At 43.2% G+C, this 17,908-nt stretch overlaps 1 protein-coding gene and 1 non-coding gene across 3 annotated transcripts in view; both read right to left on the bottom strand.

The window, feature by feature from the left end:
• Nucleotides 1–3,590: 3,590 nt before the first annotated feature.
• LOC145446954 (uncharacterized) overlaps nucleotides 3,591–17,908 on the bottom strand; it is a 486,702-nt gene continuing 472,384 nt past the window's right edge. For both annotated transcript variants that reach the window (XM_080325356.1, XM_080325357.1), the window contains one exon: nucleotides 3,591–3,799. In XM_080325356.1, the coding sequence (XP_080181482.1) occupies nucleotides 3,611–3,799 (189 nt within the window). In that variant the 3' untranslated portion in view covers nucleotides 3,591–3,610. The remainder of the gene's footprint in view (nucleotides 3,800–17,908) is intronic.
• Trnap-ugg (transfer RNA proline (anticodon UGG)) lies at nucleotides 17,313–17,384 on the bottom strand. The gene has a single exon. It is a non-coding gene; the product is annotated as a tRNA-Pro (tRNA).

Here is a 17,908-nt window from a genome sequence, read left to right as displayed (position 1 = left end):
GACTTCATCGCTGTTTTCATCCATTATTCCTGGAACTTGTCCTTGATGGTATCTATATGTCTGATCCTTTGTTGCAGTCCGATGTAACTTCACCGACGTATAATATAGGGAGGATATACTCCGATAAACATCCGACGCTTCGGTGCGTGCTACTGCCAATCAATCAAACCGGTCCCTCCACTATATCACCACGTCAACTCACCAACATATAGTAGCATCAAAGAAGGTGATAACAGAAGAACAGGCGTCTGGCCGACGGTGTTGACCATTTTTGATTCATCATCTTGCGATAAATCTCGCACTCAATAAACGTCCGTGTCATTACGACACCTATGGCCATTTTACAGCATTGCTTATTCAGATTTCTGAGACGCCAATTTATTGCACGACCCAATTTTGCTCATGACTTTTTCTAGTACACCAGTTATTGAGATCGGAGGGCATTGACGACATTTTAGTTTTATTGAAAAGAAAGGAAAAATCATCTCCAAAGAGGACATATGGCAATGGTATCCCTAGTCCACGCCATGTCTTACAAGGTGCAGGTATAGTAGATCATAAGCGACAAAGGGTTGTGCACCCTGTCGTAGACTCTTTCATGATCGAGATTGCGACTCACAATAAAAGGTGTAGGCCTACCACATCATTACTTAATGTGATCATATTTTAAGATACGGAAAAGGGGACACTTTTTACAAATCCTTAATTTATAATATCGGACGAGAAAACGGGTAATTTAAAAACATTTAAAGGATATACTGTTGTATTTACTAGGAAAAGGTCATGTCCCAAGTTGACTCTCAAAAGACTCGCTCGAACGTCCTGATTCTCCTGCTCTGGTACCTGAAAGAGTAACCAGACGAAGCCTAAAAGTCTAAGTCTTCCGTACGCGCGCGACTGTCGAACGAGCATATACAAACGATCCTGACGCTAGAAAGCCAACCAGTAAAGAATCGTTGATCGCCGCAAAGAGCTGCTGGTCACGCAATATAATGAATATGAGTTATAGTAGCGTCACTAAGGACTTACATTCGTTGGATATATTTACTTAACATATAATCTTTTCTTCCTTAATGACGCTGTCTATTGCGCGCTTTATGTGACAAAACTGTTATCTTGATATCCACTGCAGGCCTCCGACTTTCAAAGCACCTGCCCCCGTTGTCAGATATGTCGTCAACTGACTGCCTCATTGCTGTACCCTGTGCCACAACTTGCCGAAGGTTGAAAGATACATTGTAAATACACTGTTTTGTTTTCTATAGAAAAGAAATTATTATTCAAAGAATCAGTCTTATGAATAGGTCGCGTTATTTTTATTCATTAGGATGACTGGCACCAAATAGCCTACTCGGAAGCCAGGTTAATATTTACTAGCCTACTCGGAAGCCAGGTTAATATTTACTTAACAAAAAGTCTTCTTCAATAGTGACGATGTCTATAGCAGGTGCGGTGGCGTCCCTGCTACAGCTCACTAGACCGTAATGGGAGCGCCGCTGTCTTCCATGGTTCAAGATCTCACCCCTTTCGCGAATATATTACACTGGTTTACAATATTTTCAATGTTGTATAGTTAAGCCATTAATCTGTGAATACTTTCGAAAAAACATGTAGTATGAGTCTACGGACGATTTGCACTCGATATAATCGACGTGGGCCTATCTATACGATATGGAATGGTTTGAACCCTCGAAATAGTCGTCGGCTCAACAGTTAATACAAGTAGATATGGATCACTGGTACGGAATACTGCATAAAGATGTAGTCTTGGTTAAAGTTGTTTTTGGTCTGTTTATGATAGGGGTCGGAAGCCTTTTTCGTGAAAGGAGCCAATGTTTACACTATATTTTGAATTGTCAATTTCAATCGACTTAGCATACACACTCTTTTCGCTTAGAGTGAGACTCAAAATGGTAACTGATTCAGTTGGCGAATTTTTTCTTATCGCAATAGCACTTTTCACAGACAGGATAATCCACAATTGAAGGTAGTTGTGGATGAAAAATACATAGCAACTGAGCAGTTTTTGCTGTGTACTATACATGCTTGCCGTCGCCATTACTCGAATCATACTGCCCTATCGGTTTGCGAAGTCAATAGCGCTTTATATCACTTCCCCTGCGCTGCGATTGTCGGACCCGTGAGCCAGCAATGAATGAGTTATGATTGATTCCGCTGTCACAGTTGAGGCTTCGCCCGTCTGCGACTTCCCTCAAGCTTCGGGTATATTTTGTTGACAATGCATATACAAATTATGTAATTTTGGGTGTAAAGTTGTTTAAAATTTAGATATTCATGAACGTCGACAGAAAATACCCATAAACACTGATGTTTTAATAATAGAAGGTTTAACAATTTACTTCTGCACTTCATGACACATCATGGCACTGCCTCACTTGCCTCCCCTGGCCGCAGAGCACTCAATCAAATATATACATATGTACATTCTACACACATATATATATTTATGAAAAGTCACATTGTGGTGATCTCGAGCAGGTGCAACCGGCTGTTGAAGTATAAGAGATAGACCTAAATTACCTGGTTGGTTGTGATATTAGTAGGAGCCTGAGCTTCTCCTTGGTCATAGATTGACCTGTGTTGGGATCAAGTCACTGCCTTCGAGTCACGAGTCATCTCAAGTCATTGTATATTTGTACTCGAGTCAAGTCCCGTCACTCGTTCTTTGGAGGTGATTCGAGTGAAGTCAAGTATAGTAAAGTCGAGTCAAGCCACGAGTCAAGTCTCAATTCAAGCCAAATTGCATTTTGGAAGTGTGACTGATCATTCAAAGTTTGACACAGTCGTCTAGCTGTGTGAAAGACAGATTAATTGGCCATTTATCTTGAATCAAAGTTAAATATCCATGCAAAAGTAACTGTATCGCTCCCGCACATGTAGAACTGCTAATAAAATACGTGAGTAGCTGCATAGCTACATGCTACAGTCTTCTATTATCAGCCAAAATAGAGGATCGAATACGAAGCCTCGAGAAGTAGTAACAAATTCACATGTTAGCCCATCTACACATCCGTGAAAATAAAAACGCATGAACTATATTCGTTCGATTACAATTATACTATTATTATTATTAATGATGAGTTTTAAGTGGCGCGTGTCGCCGTTTCCGGCCTTGTGCACCACGGACAAAATATGTTATCCAGGATCGAGTTTTGGTGCTCTGGGACATGGGCTTATAATAAGTTTCAAACTATATAAACTTTCAAACTATATATACAAGTTACATGCAATAATAAACTCGGCGACCGGCGTAAATAATTGCGGCATAGTAAGTAAATTGGTTAAAGTAAGCGGTACATTGAGCGTGGTACAAGCGTAGGCAAGAAATGTTCGGTGAAAGTCATATTTTTCGCAATGCAAGAGTATGTGGTCAACCGTGTCGGGGACGTAACACACATTACAAAGGGGGGAGTCGGCGCAACCTATTTTGAATAGGTGAGCCGCCAGGCGACAGTGACCGGTTTGGAGGCGAAACAGGATTTTTTCAAATAGGCGATTTCGGCAGGAATCTGGCGCCTCTGTTGCTATAGATGGTCGCAACATCCGGTATATAGTCGTGCCCTCTCTCCTCTGCAGTGAACTCGGCCTGTCATTGGTCTCTGCAGAGCTTTCGGGTGACCGCTTTCGCCTCTGATAATGTTACGGTTGGGATATCGATACCGGGTTCCCGCGATTGACTTGATGCAGCCCGAGCTAGTTGGTCAGCCTTCTCGTTGCCCTCTACTCCGGCGTGACCTGGTATCCAGGCAAATGTTACCATGCCACCCGTGGTCTTTATCTGTGAAAGAATATCAAATGAGAGATATATTTCCTTATGCGGCTTACGGGTATGCGGGGATGACAACGCCCTCAGGGCCGCCAGGCAGTCGGAAAAGATCACATAGCGTCGATTCGTGGAGCTGCTGTGTTGTAGTATCCACATCAGCGCGAAGACTATAGCTTTCAATTCGGCTGAGAACGAGGAAGATAGAGTCGGGCAAGCCCGATTTTAGCAATACGAATATTCTGGGACGTAGACCCCAAGTCCAGCACCATATTCAGTCTTTGAACCATCAGTAAATATATGGACGTGTTCGCCAAATCTTTCAAAGATAAAGTCGAGACATCTACATTTGATGTACTGGGGTACGTCCTGTTTCGAGACTAACCTAGATAGGTCGATATCAACGCATGGGATCGGTAAATCCCACGGAGGGGAAGGGGAATCGAATCGCTCGATCACCATGTTTTCAAAACAAGCTGCCTTCGTTAGCGTGTTAAAAGTATTGAATCTCGGATTTATAACACGATATATTTCATGCCCCGAGTCTTCGATAATGTGCCGAGATGAGTGGCTGCTCGCTGGATGACTAAGCAGAAGACATCGGTAGTTTAGGCTTAGGTATCTATGGCGGATGTGCGGAGGCATTTCGCAACAGGATGCTTGCAATGCGCAAATCGGTGTACTATGCATAGCTCCGCAGATAATTAGAAGTGCCTTGTTTTGGATTTTCTCCACCTTCACCAGGTGGGATTTCGGGGCGAAGAAGTATGCTGGCATTCCATAATCGGTAAGTGATCGTATCATTGTCCTATAGATTATCAGTAGCGAACTCTTGCCAGCGCCCCACGAGGTTCCAGTCAGAAGACGCAAAGCGTTCAATCTGTTGCTACATTTCTTCTCGAGATACTCTATATGGCATTTATATGACAACAATTTATCGAAAACAACCCCAAGATATTTAAAATTGTCTACAAAGCTGAGTTGCGTGCCGCCGATACGTAGAGACACGGATGGCAGTGATCGCTTTCTTGTGAATAGCATCGCCACCGATTTCGTGTGCGATATTTTGAAACCCCACTGTTTACACCACAGTTGAATCGATGTGAGGGCTAACTGGACCGCAGAGATGTTGGATTCCACGGATAATCCACTTTCCCATATAGCACAATCGTCCGCGAATAATGCATGCTCACACTGAATAACTGTAGGAAGGTCATTAATCATCACGGAGAAGAGTAATGGCGAAATAACGCAACCTTGGGGTAAACCATTTTCTAGAATGTGATATCGCGACAACGAGCTACCCACGCGGACTTGGAAGGTTCTGTTTTTTTTGGAATTCTGAGATCCACCTAAGCATGTTTCCTTTAACCCCCATTTGTGACAGCTTGTGAATGAGGCCAGTTCGCCAAACCATGTCGTATGCTCGTTCTATATCAAGAAAAACTGCCGCCACCGATCGTTTATTATGTAACGCTTTATAAACAGTGTCATGGACTCTCAGAATATGGTCGAGCGTGCTGCGACCTGGCGAAAACCCGATTGACATCTATTCAGAAGATTCTTGGATTCCAAGTACCATCGTAATCTGTTCGTGACCATAGTTTCCATAATTTTACAGATGTGACTTGTGAGTGAGATGGGGCGATAGGACTCCGGCCTAGTTGACTCCTTGCCTGTTTTCAGGATTGGGATGACGATTGAGTGTTTCCAAGCCCCCGGAACGCATCCTGTTCCCCAAGAGCTATTTATAAGGGCAAGAAGCTTGACAACAGCAGCGGATGATAGACGTTTGATCATAGCATAGCAGATGGAGTCATCTCCGGGTGCCGTGCTTTTGCGTGACCGTAATGCAACATTAAATTCTTGTAGCGTAAATGGTCTATCGAGAGGACTATTTAGATTATTTTCATTAACCATGTCGCTGATGGGGTGTGATTTTTCGAAATCGGTTTTCGTGAGCAGGAAGTCAGGGTCGTAGTTTTCGGAGCTGCTAACGGAAGCGAAAGTCGATGCCAGCATATTTGCCTTGCTCAAGTCGCCGATGGCGTTACTGTTATTCGAGATAAGAGATGGTATAGACATGGTGTTATTCGAGATAAGAGATGGTATAGACATGGAGCTGTATTTACCCGAAATCGAACCAATCGTTTTCCAGACCTTCGCCATTCCCGAATGACTGTTGAGGGTATCGCAGAAACGTTCCCAACTTAAGCGTTTTGATCGCAATATAGTTCGGCGACATTCGGAGCGGCGTTTTTTTGCGGCGGATGGCGCGAGCGCATTCCGGTGTCCACCACGGTACTGGGATCTTGTCTGTGGATCTAGAGCGCGGAATTGTTTCGGTGGCTGCGCGATTTAAAGCGTCGACAAACGTGGAATTTAATGTTTCCACATCATCCTCGAGTACACCCGCCAGCGAATCGTCGACACATATTGAGAACCTCTCCCAATCAGCTTTCCCAAGCAACCACTTCTGGGGTCTAGGCGAGGAGCGAGTTATTCTGTCATTGATTGTTGTAAAGATAACAAAATGATCGCTTCCTATGAGGGTGTCGGAAACGGAAGTGTTGCATCGCGCGGCAATATCACCAGAGGCTACGGTCAAGTCCAAAAGAGACCAACTGTTCACTGCCGTTGTGGAGATGTTCAGACGAGTGGGCTGGGATGAGTTCAGCAAAACCAGGTTGTGTTGGTCGAGGGAATCGTAGATCGCTTTGCCTCTGGCGTTCGAGCAGTGGCTCCACTGTAGGTGGTGGGCATTGAAATCGCCGCAAATGAGTGACCGAGAGGAAAAGTGACGTAGGCATGCAAGATCGTTGCTGCCGATAACAACGTCGGGGGCCATATAAACGTTACAAATGTTTATTCCGCTAACGTTGACGCATAACATTTCAAAACACGCCGATTGAAAACCATAGCCAATCGAGGATGACAATGACTCGTGCACAAATGTGGCGAGGCCACCGGAGTGTAATGTCTTATCTCGTCGATACAGATGGTATCCCCGTAGCTTCGGGGAGTATTTCGCAACGAGGTGCGTCTCTTGAATGAGTATAACATCCGGTTTAATGGTTAGGGTGGATACAAATTGTTTGAACTCGTTCAATTTCCTATATATGCCGCGACAGTTCCATTGGAGAATAGAGAGTGTTCTATTGAACTTTGCTGCCTTGCGAGACCGGAGAAGATTTATCGACGGAGGGATCTGATGTGTTTGATGCTTGCTGCAATAGATCGGATTCGACTGAGTAGCCGAAGTATTTACTCGATGCCTTAGCCACGATGTCGAAGATGTTGCTGTTTCCAGTTTTGTATGCTGATACCGTTAGCTGTACAACCTCCGCAACAAGCGCCAACAGCTGAATTGGGTTGATATTCAAGCTGGACATGGATGTGGTTTGTTTCTTTCGATCTTCACTAATTTGGCTGGGTACGACAGTTGAGTTTGACAGATATCTAAGGTCGCCGTCGTTTGTGGCGGGTGAAGTATAACAACTTGGTTTTTTATTGTTTGTTGAAGACCGGGCTGTAGTTTTACGACGATGATGCACTTCGGAATACAGTGTCTTAGCAGAGGTGGTCTGAGAGGTTTCAGAGGTTCGAGATCGTACGATTTCCTTCGCCTCTGTGAAAGACACGTTTGTGCGTTCTTTAACAATTTGAATTTTAGCTTCCTCTTTGTAGACGGGGCATCCTCCATACCCTGCGCTATGCGGTTGGTTACAATTAACGCATTTTTTCAAGTTAGGGCAATCCTTGTATTCGTGATCACGACTGCTGCATTTCGCGCAAGTAAGGTTACCGCGGCACGAATTCGCGGTGTGACCGAAGCGGTTACATTTAAAGCACCTAGTCGGGGGTGGATTATAATGTTTTGTCCTAAAGCGAAGATATCCGAATGAAATGAATTCTGGCACTTCCCTGGTACTAAAACAAAGTAACACCGAGAGACTGTCGGAGACTCCGTCTTCTGGCCTTCTCTTCTTGAGTCGCTTGGCGTAAGTCACATGATAGGTGGCGAAGCTGTCCAATAACTCGGCGTCCGTTACGTCTAATGGAACACCCGTAATTACAGCTCTGCTGGCGAACGGCCTCGGTGTAAATTTCGACGTTTCGATTGGGATATCGGTAGGGCTGGGCACAATGATTCGAGTACTCGAATCTGAATCGAGTATTAATTTTAATGATTCGAGTCGAGTAGTAAAACACGATTATTTCGAGTACTGAAATTATACGTTCCTCTCAACTGAAAGTTAATTTAATAACGAGAATTATAGTTTTGAAACTACTTCCACTGAGTAAGCCTTGAAAACTTGATTGGCCGTGTCGCAGCGTACCAAACATATAGTACAAAGCTACGAACGTTACTAAAAATAACGCATCTCCGAAGTCATGATCATCTCACAACATTGCCAAGAAGTGCAATGAAATCGGTATGGTAGAAAATATACCAAAGTATCTTTAATGTGACGGATAACAGGCATTATGTTCTTTTTGTTCGCATAAAAGGTACATGTTTCAACTTTGATAAAGTACATTATGTTGTGACGTCTTAATGAGTGGTACTCGAATACTCGACTCGACTCGAAGCGTAATACGTGATTCAGAATCGAATCACTCAGGTACTCGATTTTGCCCAGCCCTAGATATCGGTATGCGTCACTGGGTCGCTTAGACTACCGCATGACAACAACTGCGTAACCTGCTTGTGATTGTGACAGGTGATGAGCAAAGAACCGGATTTGTGAAGAGGTTTGATGTCTTGATAATTGGTGATCAACGTGGACAACGCCCTGTTCACCACTGTTGGGTGATAGCGCAGAATAGACCTTTGTTGTCCTGAAATCACCAATTTCCTATCTATGTTATTTTCGTTGTTATCGGGAACAATGCTGGTTTGTGCCGCTGGCGGAGAAACTGTGTTTGCAGGAGGTCGGGAGACACTCCCGGACGTGGGAGAACAAACAATATTTGCATTAACATTAGCAGTGCTAGTTTGTAATACAGAATTCTCATCCGCTACTGCATACTTTCGAGCGGGGATTTTGCTCCCACTCGGTTGAAGCCGGTCACTAACGCCATCACTAGGCTCGTCACTATCCGATGATATAGGATCGGTCGGTTTACGCTTTGCCCTCGTATGTTGTATGCCCTCCATTTACCACGCTGTGGTAGAGAGGGAGCTACCTCTTGAACCCTCTATGTATATTGACCTATCTATCTATTTGTTATACGTAACACCTGAATGAATAGCACTTTTCTACACTACACTGCGTACTAGGCTATAGTACAATGAAACGATCTCACCGCTGATTCTTCAAGTCGAGCGCCTACCCCGTGCATTAATCAGAGCTACCTCGAGACGTCCTCACTCGACGAAGGTCGGATCGGGAAATAGTTTCCCACTGATCAGAAAGTGTGACTCAATATCGATCAACGAGACGGCATCAATTCTGCAAGCCCCGAAGGGTAAACAAATTAGTTTGATTCATACAAATATCAGAGGATTGCAATCTAATTCCCACCATGATGAGTTAAAAGACCTTATCGTTGACCTGAAGTCACCTACCTTCGTAGCAATTTCAGAAATAAACTTTTCAACCAAACAAAGGCAACACGTTGATATATCGGGCTACAACTTCGAGTATACTCCGGCACCGAAGTCAAAGAAATCTTACGGAGGTGTTGGTCTTTACATTGAAGAAAAAATTCCTTACGAAATTTGCAAGGACTACGATCTGAATGTCAAAGATTGCGAAGAGCTATGGCTGGAAGTTGATCACCCAATTGGAATTCACAAATCTTTTCTTGTGGCCGTATTATACCGTCATCCCACGAAAAACATGAACCAATTCGCAAAAGCGTTGGAGCGCTCACTGGACAAAGTCAACAGCGACAAAAAGATGTGTTTCATTGCGGGAGATATTAACATAAACCTTCTAAAACACAAAGGCAACGCATACTCAAACGCCATCAAATCCGCCGGTCTCTACCAAATGATCACCGAGCCTACACGCATAACCGAAAAGTCAAGGACTTTGATCGACCACATATATACCAACTCGCGCGACATGGAAATCATTCCATTTGTCATTTCGGCAAAAATCAGTGACCACAACCATATTGGTTTTCTATCACAAGAACAACAAAGGACAACCCCCCAAAACATATCACCTCTGCAGACGACGAGAGTTAGTGGACGAAGAAGCGCTCGATGATGCCGCATTCAATCAATTTAAAACATCAGCCATCCCCCACATCTCGGTAAACAACTTTGACGAAAAATTTGTCGAGTTTATGTCTGCTATCAAATCACTGCTGGAACAATTTGCACCTCTACAGCGCCTTTCGAGAAGTCAAAGAAAATTGAAGCGAAATCCGTGGATGACCACAAAGCTGATTCAACTTATCCGTAAACGTAACCGGTGGCATAACCGAATAGACACCAAGAACTGCCCAGAACATGAACGAGAAAGATTTCGACGTTTCAGGAATCGCACCGTGCATCTTATTTCCAAGGCAAAAGCAAAGTACAATGAGAGATTTTTCAACAGACACATAAAGGACACTCGAAAAACATGGTCAGGACTTAACTCTCTCCTACATCGAAAAAAAGGCCATAAGTCTGTTTCGGAAATTGTGAATTCGGATACCGGAAACAAACTTTCAGACCCGGCGGCCATCGCGAATCACTTCAATGAATATTTTTGTAACGTAGGCTCAAATATTGCTTCTTCTATTACAAAACCTGTGTCGGCCAGGTCAGAGGTGAGATCGATATCCCAGTCAATTGTGCTTGAACCTACGACCAAATACGAAGTAGAAGTAGCCATCCACAAACTGAAATCGCACAAGGCCGACGGCTATGACCAAATCCCATCATGGTTTTTAAAAATGATAAGCCTGCATATCGGTCAATATATGGCCCATTTTTTCAACTTCATGATAAAAAATGGAGTCTACCCAAGCTATCTAAAAAAAGCCAGAGTAGTCCCTGTACACAAAGCTGGGGATAGAACTAATGTCACCAACTACCGTCCGATATCTGATCTCCCATGCATCGGGATTGTATTCGAAAAGTTGCTCCTCTCCCGCCTGTCCTCATTCCTCGCCAAAATGTCTGTCATTTCCCCTCAACAATTTGGCTTCCGAAACAAACACCAAACCGCTCATGCCCTCCTAACAGTGGCCGAACAGTACTATGATATCTCAGAGAAGCGAAATGTGGGATGTAGCATTTTTCTCGACCTAAAAAAAGCGTTTGACTGCGTAGATCATAAAATTCTCATCTCGAAATTGGCGCGTTACGGACTTCGGGGCCCACAACTTGAGCTCATGAAAAGTTACCTCACTGGACGCCAACAAATGGTTGCGATCTCAGACACCTTGTCCTCTCCTCACCCGGTGACCTGTGGTGTGCCCCAGGGCTCAGTACTTGGACCGGTCCTTTTCACCTTATATGTCAACGACATTTTTGAAACCTCCTCATTGAACACCACACTGTTCGCTGATGATACTCACCTCCTCTCTTCCGCATCTTCGACGGCAGAGCTAGATGCCCTGACTGGTGACCAAATGCCCAAAGTCCATGAGTGGACGGCCCAGAACAACCTTTGCATAAACGCCTCGAAAACCCAATTGCTGACAGTAAATTCAAAAAATAACCTAACCGTTAATATCGCTGGTCAGCCCGTTTCCAACACAGATAATGCCAAATATCTCGGAGTTTTACTGGACTCGAACATGTCCTGGAAGAGTCATATTCAGTCCCTAGAAACTAAATTATCACCGAAGTGCGGCCTGTTCTACAGCCTTCGGCGCTTCATGCCAGCATGGGTTCTTCTGATACTCTTTAAATCCTTAATCCAATCGAAGTTACATTATGGCATCCTATGTTGGGGGGCTGCCAGTAAAACTGCACTCAAGCCACTTCAGAAACTACAGAATAAAGTACTCCGAATCATAGCTAGGGCCCCAAAGGGGCCTGGCTGCCCATCCAATAAGTCGCTGCTGAAGAGATTCGGCGTCCTAAACATAGAAGATATGAGGAAACTAGAAATCGCCAAGTTTATGTATCAGTTTCACTGCGGTCGTTGCCCCGAATATTTCAATGACTTCTTTACCTCTGAATCAAAAGCGCACAAGTACAACACACGCGCGTCCACGTCGTCCAAATATCATATGATCGACCGAAAAGATCATCGCTCCATCAAATATGCCGGACCTGATGTGTGGAACAGTATCCCGCCGGCCATCCGACAGTCGACGAGCATGTCCACATTCAAGTCGAAATACAAGCAATTACTACTAAATAAATACAGTTCATCCTCAAGATTACCGGACCACGACTGACCTATCGATCTCGCTTCCCATGACATGCCGCCCTATTTCTTGTCGCATTCTTTTTTTATACTATCTTCTTTACTTTCATTCAGTGTGCATGCCTCCTCTTTACATCGCCTAGGCCAAGGTGGGTGTCAGATTCCATAGACTACTCTTTGTCGCTTCGACATCTTCCTGTCTTTTCATTGTATCGCATTTTTGTGGTGTATTGAACTGATAAATTTGCTAATAAACCCATGATGATGATGATTATACCTGACTAATATTGCTTATTCAGATTTCTGATACGACGATTTATTTTGTGTAACCTTTGGTTCCTGACTTTGTTTAGAACACTATAGTTAAGCAGATCGGAGGGCACGGAGGACACTTTAGTTTAATTTGAAAAAGAGGATAGATACTCTTAAAAGAGGACATTTGGCATCCCTAGCCAACGTCATGTTTTACCAATTAGGTGGACCATGAACGAAAAAGGGTCGAAAATCCTGTCGTAGAATCTTTCGTGAATATGAATGCGACTCACAAGAAAAATTTGTACTTGACCATTACATTAGGGTTACGATATCTTGAGATACGGAAAAGAGGACTCAAAATTTATATTATCGAGGGATAAAACGGGTAATTTTAAAATCTTTGAAGGAAATATTGTTGTGCTGAAAGAAGATAAATTCCCAAGTTGACTCTTAAAAGACCCGCTCGAATGTCCAGCTTCGACAGGTTTCGCGTCATTTATGCCGTTTTTGGTTGTGCGTCTGCAATTGCCTGGCTGTCAAAGCTAGAATGGTCAGATGGCGAGGAGCGGCCTAGATAGCCTGCGTGTAAAGATGACTAATATGATAACAAACAGATCGCAAACACAATCAGCTAACCTTGTAGGTTTTATATATTGCGATTCCTATTCCCAGGAAATCTGCATCCCCAATCATGAATATAACCCTGATTTTCCACAGTCTGAATGATGTTTTCAACCATTTAAGTTCGATGTTAGTGAGTGACATATTCAATTTTACTGATACAGTGTCCATTTGAAACTTGTGAAAAAAGATTGGACGAGCAAAGGACAGGACATTAGAGAATACAAAATCTTTGAATAAAATATTTTTTCGTTTTTCCTTTCATCGTTTCCGTTGAACAATCTGCATTAAATAACTGAATATTTCACTACAGGAAAAATTGAAATATGTATTGTAGAATTGCAACGGCCAACTGGGTGCAGAGAAAATGCTCTCGCTCATCCACTTTCTCTTGCTGCTGTTGTTATTCACATATTTGTGTATCTTTATCAGGCAATTAACGTGTGTATATATGTGTGTGTGTGTGTGTGTGTGTGTGCGTGTGTGCGTGTGTATGTGTGCGCGGGGTGGGGTGTGCTCAGTGCCAAACCAGCCATGAACCTCATCGCACGTCCCTGAACCAAACGAAACCCAAAAGTCAAACGCTTTTCTTGCGCACGCGACTGTCAAGCGAGCATATACAAACGATACTGACGCTAGCAAGCCAACCGGTAAGGAATCGCTGATCGCCGCAAAGCGCTGGTCACACAACAGGATGAATATTACTAATAGTAGCTTCACCAGGGACTTACATTCGTTGGATTTATATTTATCTAACATATATTCTTTCCTAATGACGCTGTCTATCGCGCGCTTTGTGTGACAAAATTATTATCCTGATATCCGCTGCAGGCCTGCACATGACCATGTTGTCATATGAGTCCAACAACTGACTAACTCCGGTTCTCAACCGTTGTGCCGTGGCGCACCAGTGCGCCATTTACGTCTCGCAGGGGTGCCGCGAGAGATTTCTCCGAAATTTTGAAATCATGCGCAAAATAATTCAAGTATATAGAAAACGATCAAGAAATCTAATGCTGTCTCTTGTGAAGTTTGTACATTTGACAATTCAAAATTTCTCTCATGGCCGCAATCATTATCCCGTGCAAATTCGCTTTACCCGACATATCGCTTGCCTTGAAGGCTGAATTCAATTTTGCACGATACGTTGATTGATTGCAGAGAAGAGCTGGCGGCGCCTGTGCGACAATGGAGTTTTTAAATCCTTATCGTCTTCCTAATCACCAGCGATAAATGAACTTCTTCGGAAGTGATGTTCACATTTACATATCCGAATTACAAACATAGCTATCCACATTGCGATTGTTAGGTATCGCGCCGGCACTGCCGTGTAGGCTCGTAGCGCAACGTTATGTTACAGGCGACTAATTCGAGAATTGAGAAGTAAAGTTGATCAAATTATATCAGTTAACAAATTTCCTCGCCGCTGAGGTTATTATTCGAGTTTGTTAGTTTGTTGGAGCTATAATTGAACTGCGCGTTACTGCCAGTAGAACTATTGAGGTGTTGCTACTTGCTATCCTCATTGCATCCATGTATCCGCCTCTACGTCTTTGCTTTCGTTAGTGGCGATCGTGCTTGGCCTCTTCGATTCGCTGGTTGATTACGGCGGACTGAGTTATTGTCAAACAAATATCATGAAATATTATCTAAGCGCAGCCAGAAGTTTCAACAGGATCGCAGCAAGCCAGTTTTGTGGTAACAGAGGTCATAGCTACAAATTCAAAACCTCCCGCCACATGCCACCTCATTTTGTCGCTTGCGTCTTATATTCTCTGCATTACTTTTCATTCAGTGTGTATATGCCTCTTATTTACTTCGCCTAGGCTAAGGTGGGTGTCTGATCCTAAAGGCTACTCCAAGTTGTTTCGACATCTTCCAATTATTCATTGTATCGCAGTCTTGTGATGTTTTGAAACGATGAAAATATTAATAACCCTGATTGATTGAGTGACTGTGGAGTGTGGGTGCTGTGTCTGGTAGTTTGCAGGTGCCATAAGCGAAAAAGTGGAAAAACCACTTCTTTAGTGTGTCCCGAACTATTTTTCTTAATTTTCAAACGGTGCTGCAAGGTCAAAAAGCTTGAGAACTACTGGACTAACTCATTGCTGTACCCTGTGCCACAACTAGGCAAAGGTTGAAAGATACATTGTAAATACACTGTTTTGTTAGGATAAACATATCCTTCAACGAATCAGCCTTATGAATAGGTCGCTTTATTTTTATTCCTTAGGATGACTTGCACCAAATAGCCTATACTCGGAAGCTGGGTTAATATTTACTTAACACAGAGTCTTCTTCCATAATGACGATGACTATAGCAGGTGCGGTGGCGTCCCTGTTACAGCTCACTAGACCGTAATGGAAGCACCGCTGTCTTCCAAGGTTCAAGATCTTACCTTCCCCTTTCGCGATTATTACACTGGTTCACACTATTTTTTGCGGCAGATTGCGTTTGGGTTATTTTTGCCTAATTTATGATCACTGTAACAGAAACTGGTGTCATCTTGTTTCTCTAACGTCAAGTTTTGAGATAATAGATATGTTAATGTTATTAAAGTTAAAAAAAATAACTAATAGATCATCTTCAAATGTAGAGGTTGTTTTAATCAGGACTAGCAATTCTTCGGTTCGTTTTTTTTATGTTGTATAATTATGCCACAAATCGGTAAATACTTTCGAAAAAACATATAGTTTGAGCCTATATGGACGATTTCAGTAGTAGTATAGATCGGTCGTGATTTGCCTGGGGCTCTTATGGGCCCGCTGGTGAGGTGCCGCGAAACTCGTGTTGGTGATGGCACCCTTTAGACCCCCCCTTCCGCTGGTGAGGTGCCATGTGTTCTTATGGGATCTCTGGTGATGTGCCATTGGTTCTTATGGGATCTCTGGTGACGGCACCATTTCAGGTATAGGCTGTAGCGATGATGTGCCAACGGATTCTTGTGTCGTAATGAACTATTGTTGTTGGTATAGGCTGCGGTCATGAGGTGCAGACATGGGGTGATTACTTTATGAATGTAATCGATTGCAATTACGATTACTTCGGAATCACGCGATTACGATTACGATTACGATTACAGCAAAATCAGGAAGTAGTCGATTACGATTACGATTACATTGGAAAAGTAATCACGATTACTCACGATTACATTTGTTTTGCTTCTTAGGACTATAATCTTAAATGATATATTGGAAGACAATACAAGGATTGCGATGAAAAGGCCTAATGAGATATCAACTCTCTTCATACATCATGCCTCATTTGCTTATTACGTCATAATATACCAATTGCCCAACTTCATAGTGGATGATTTATCGCATCCAACGATTTGCATTATTGCCAGGTCTTTACCTGCCGCACCCCAAATTCCTTAATAGGGTGGGGAGCGTGCTCGAAGGGGATTCAAAGTATTTCGTAAACCAACATAAATTATAGAGTATTTTCGAGAATTTAAATAATTCTTGAAATGTTCTTCGAGCTTTGCGATTCAAATGTCTCTAGTACAGGGGTCACCAACGCGGACCAAATGAGTCACCCGCGGTCGCTGTAGCAGTGGTGGCTTTTGGGGTGGGCGAGGTGGGCGGTCGCCAGGGGCCCCCTGGTCGAAGGGCCCCCCTATTTGGATTATGCGCTTTTTTCAAGGATAATAACGAATAAACATGGAAATCCGCGTACCAAGCAAGAATAGGAATCCGTACAGATGTGTCAATCATCATCAAATCTCTGCATTTGTTAGAAAAGTACCATATCCCGATAATCATCACGTCTCTGCATGCGGTAGAATTACTTAGTTTTGATGTAGTCTATCATTGCACACATGAAAAATAGACATGGCCGAATCCAGCACCTGGCCAAACCTTGCCGGGGTGACGGATAGATAATAATAAGAGATGCGAAAGGGGGGTCTGGGGGGCGAAGCCCCCATAAGTTACGGTTAGATACTTATAGGGGGCCCCCGGTAAGTCTCGCCCAGCCCCCCAGTAGTATATATCAGCTAGTTTTCATGCGGACCAATTAAATCGCAGCATTTAATCACGTGACCACTTTTGAATTTCCAATCAAACAGAGAAAAGCGCGCGAAAGAGTTATATCAATAGTGCTTCAATAGGGACAATGGGTGACAATATATGTCAATAGTGCTTCAATAGGGACAATGGGTAACAATATATGTCAATAACGGGCGTGACCGTTATTGTATTGACAATGATTACGTCAGCTGATCGCATAATGGGTGTTAATGGGTGTGGGTTAGGAGAGCGAACCCTGACAGCATAATGGGGTGTGTGCTAGCGAGCGTTGCGTCAGGGTGTAAATGCTAAAATGCAGATTCGTCCGGGATTTGAACCCGAGACCTCTCGCTCCCAAAGCGAGCATCATACCCCTAGACCAACGAATCTTCTGAATCACACCTGAAGAGGTGAAAGTTGAATCACAACGATATATATATGTATGTCGCTTATGAGATTATACCATAAAAGAAATCAAGGATTGCAATTGGAAGATGTCGGGGATTACAGCTTTTGATGTATACGACATTATAGATAGGGTTCATTACAAGACTTGGAAAAGATTTGCCCGAGATCAACTTAAGTTAACAGACTTAGAAATTGCTGATTGTGAATACACGGATCCCAAGAACTTAACTGAACAATGTTATCAAATGATACAAATATGGATTCGTAAAAATGGTCGATGTGCTACAATTGACAGACTCGATGAATTAATTAATAGTTGTATGTATGATTGTACTACCACACGGAATTAGCTCGAGCAGAAAAAAAAATGAGAACAGTCCATTTGATTTACCGTTACCAGATTTGAATGTCTCAGTGAGTTTACCGTTGGGAATTAACGCGCCAAAAGTAGTTATTTAAACACCACTACGAGTGAGTGGGACATGAGAAATGGATATACTTCTGA

Source organism: Botryllus schlosseri, chromosome 9, assembly GCF_051294905.1.
Source record: "Botryllus schlosseri isolate E-star chromosome 9, Bs_hap1, whole genome shotgun sequence".
NCBI lineage: Eukaryota > Metazoa > Chordata > Ascidiacea > Stolidobranchia > Styelidae > Botryllus > Botryllus schlosseri.
The sequence above is the reverse complement of the archived record's forward strand: the minus strand, read 5'-3'. Positions and strand labels throughout refer to the sequence as shown.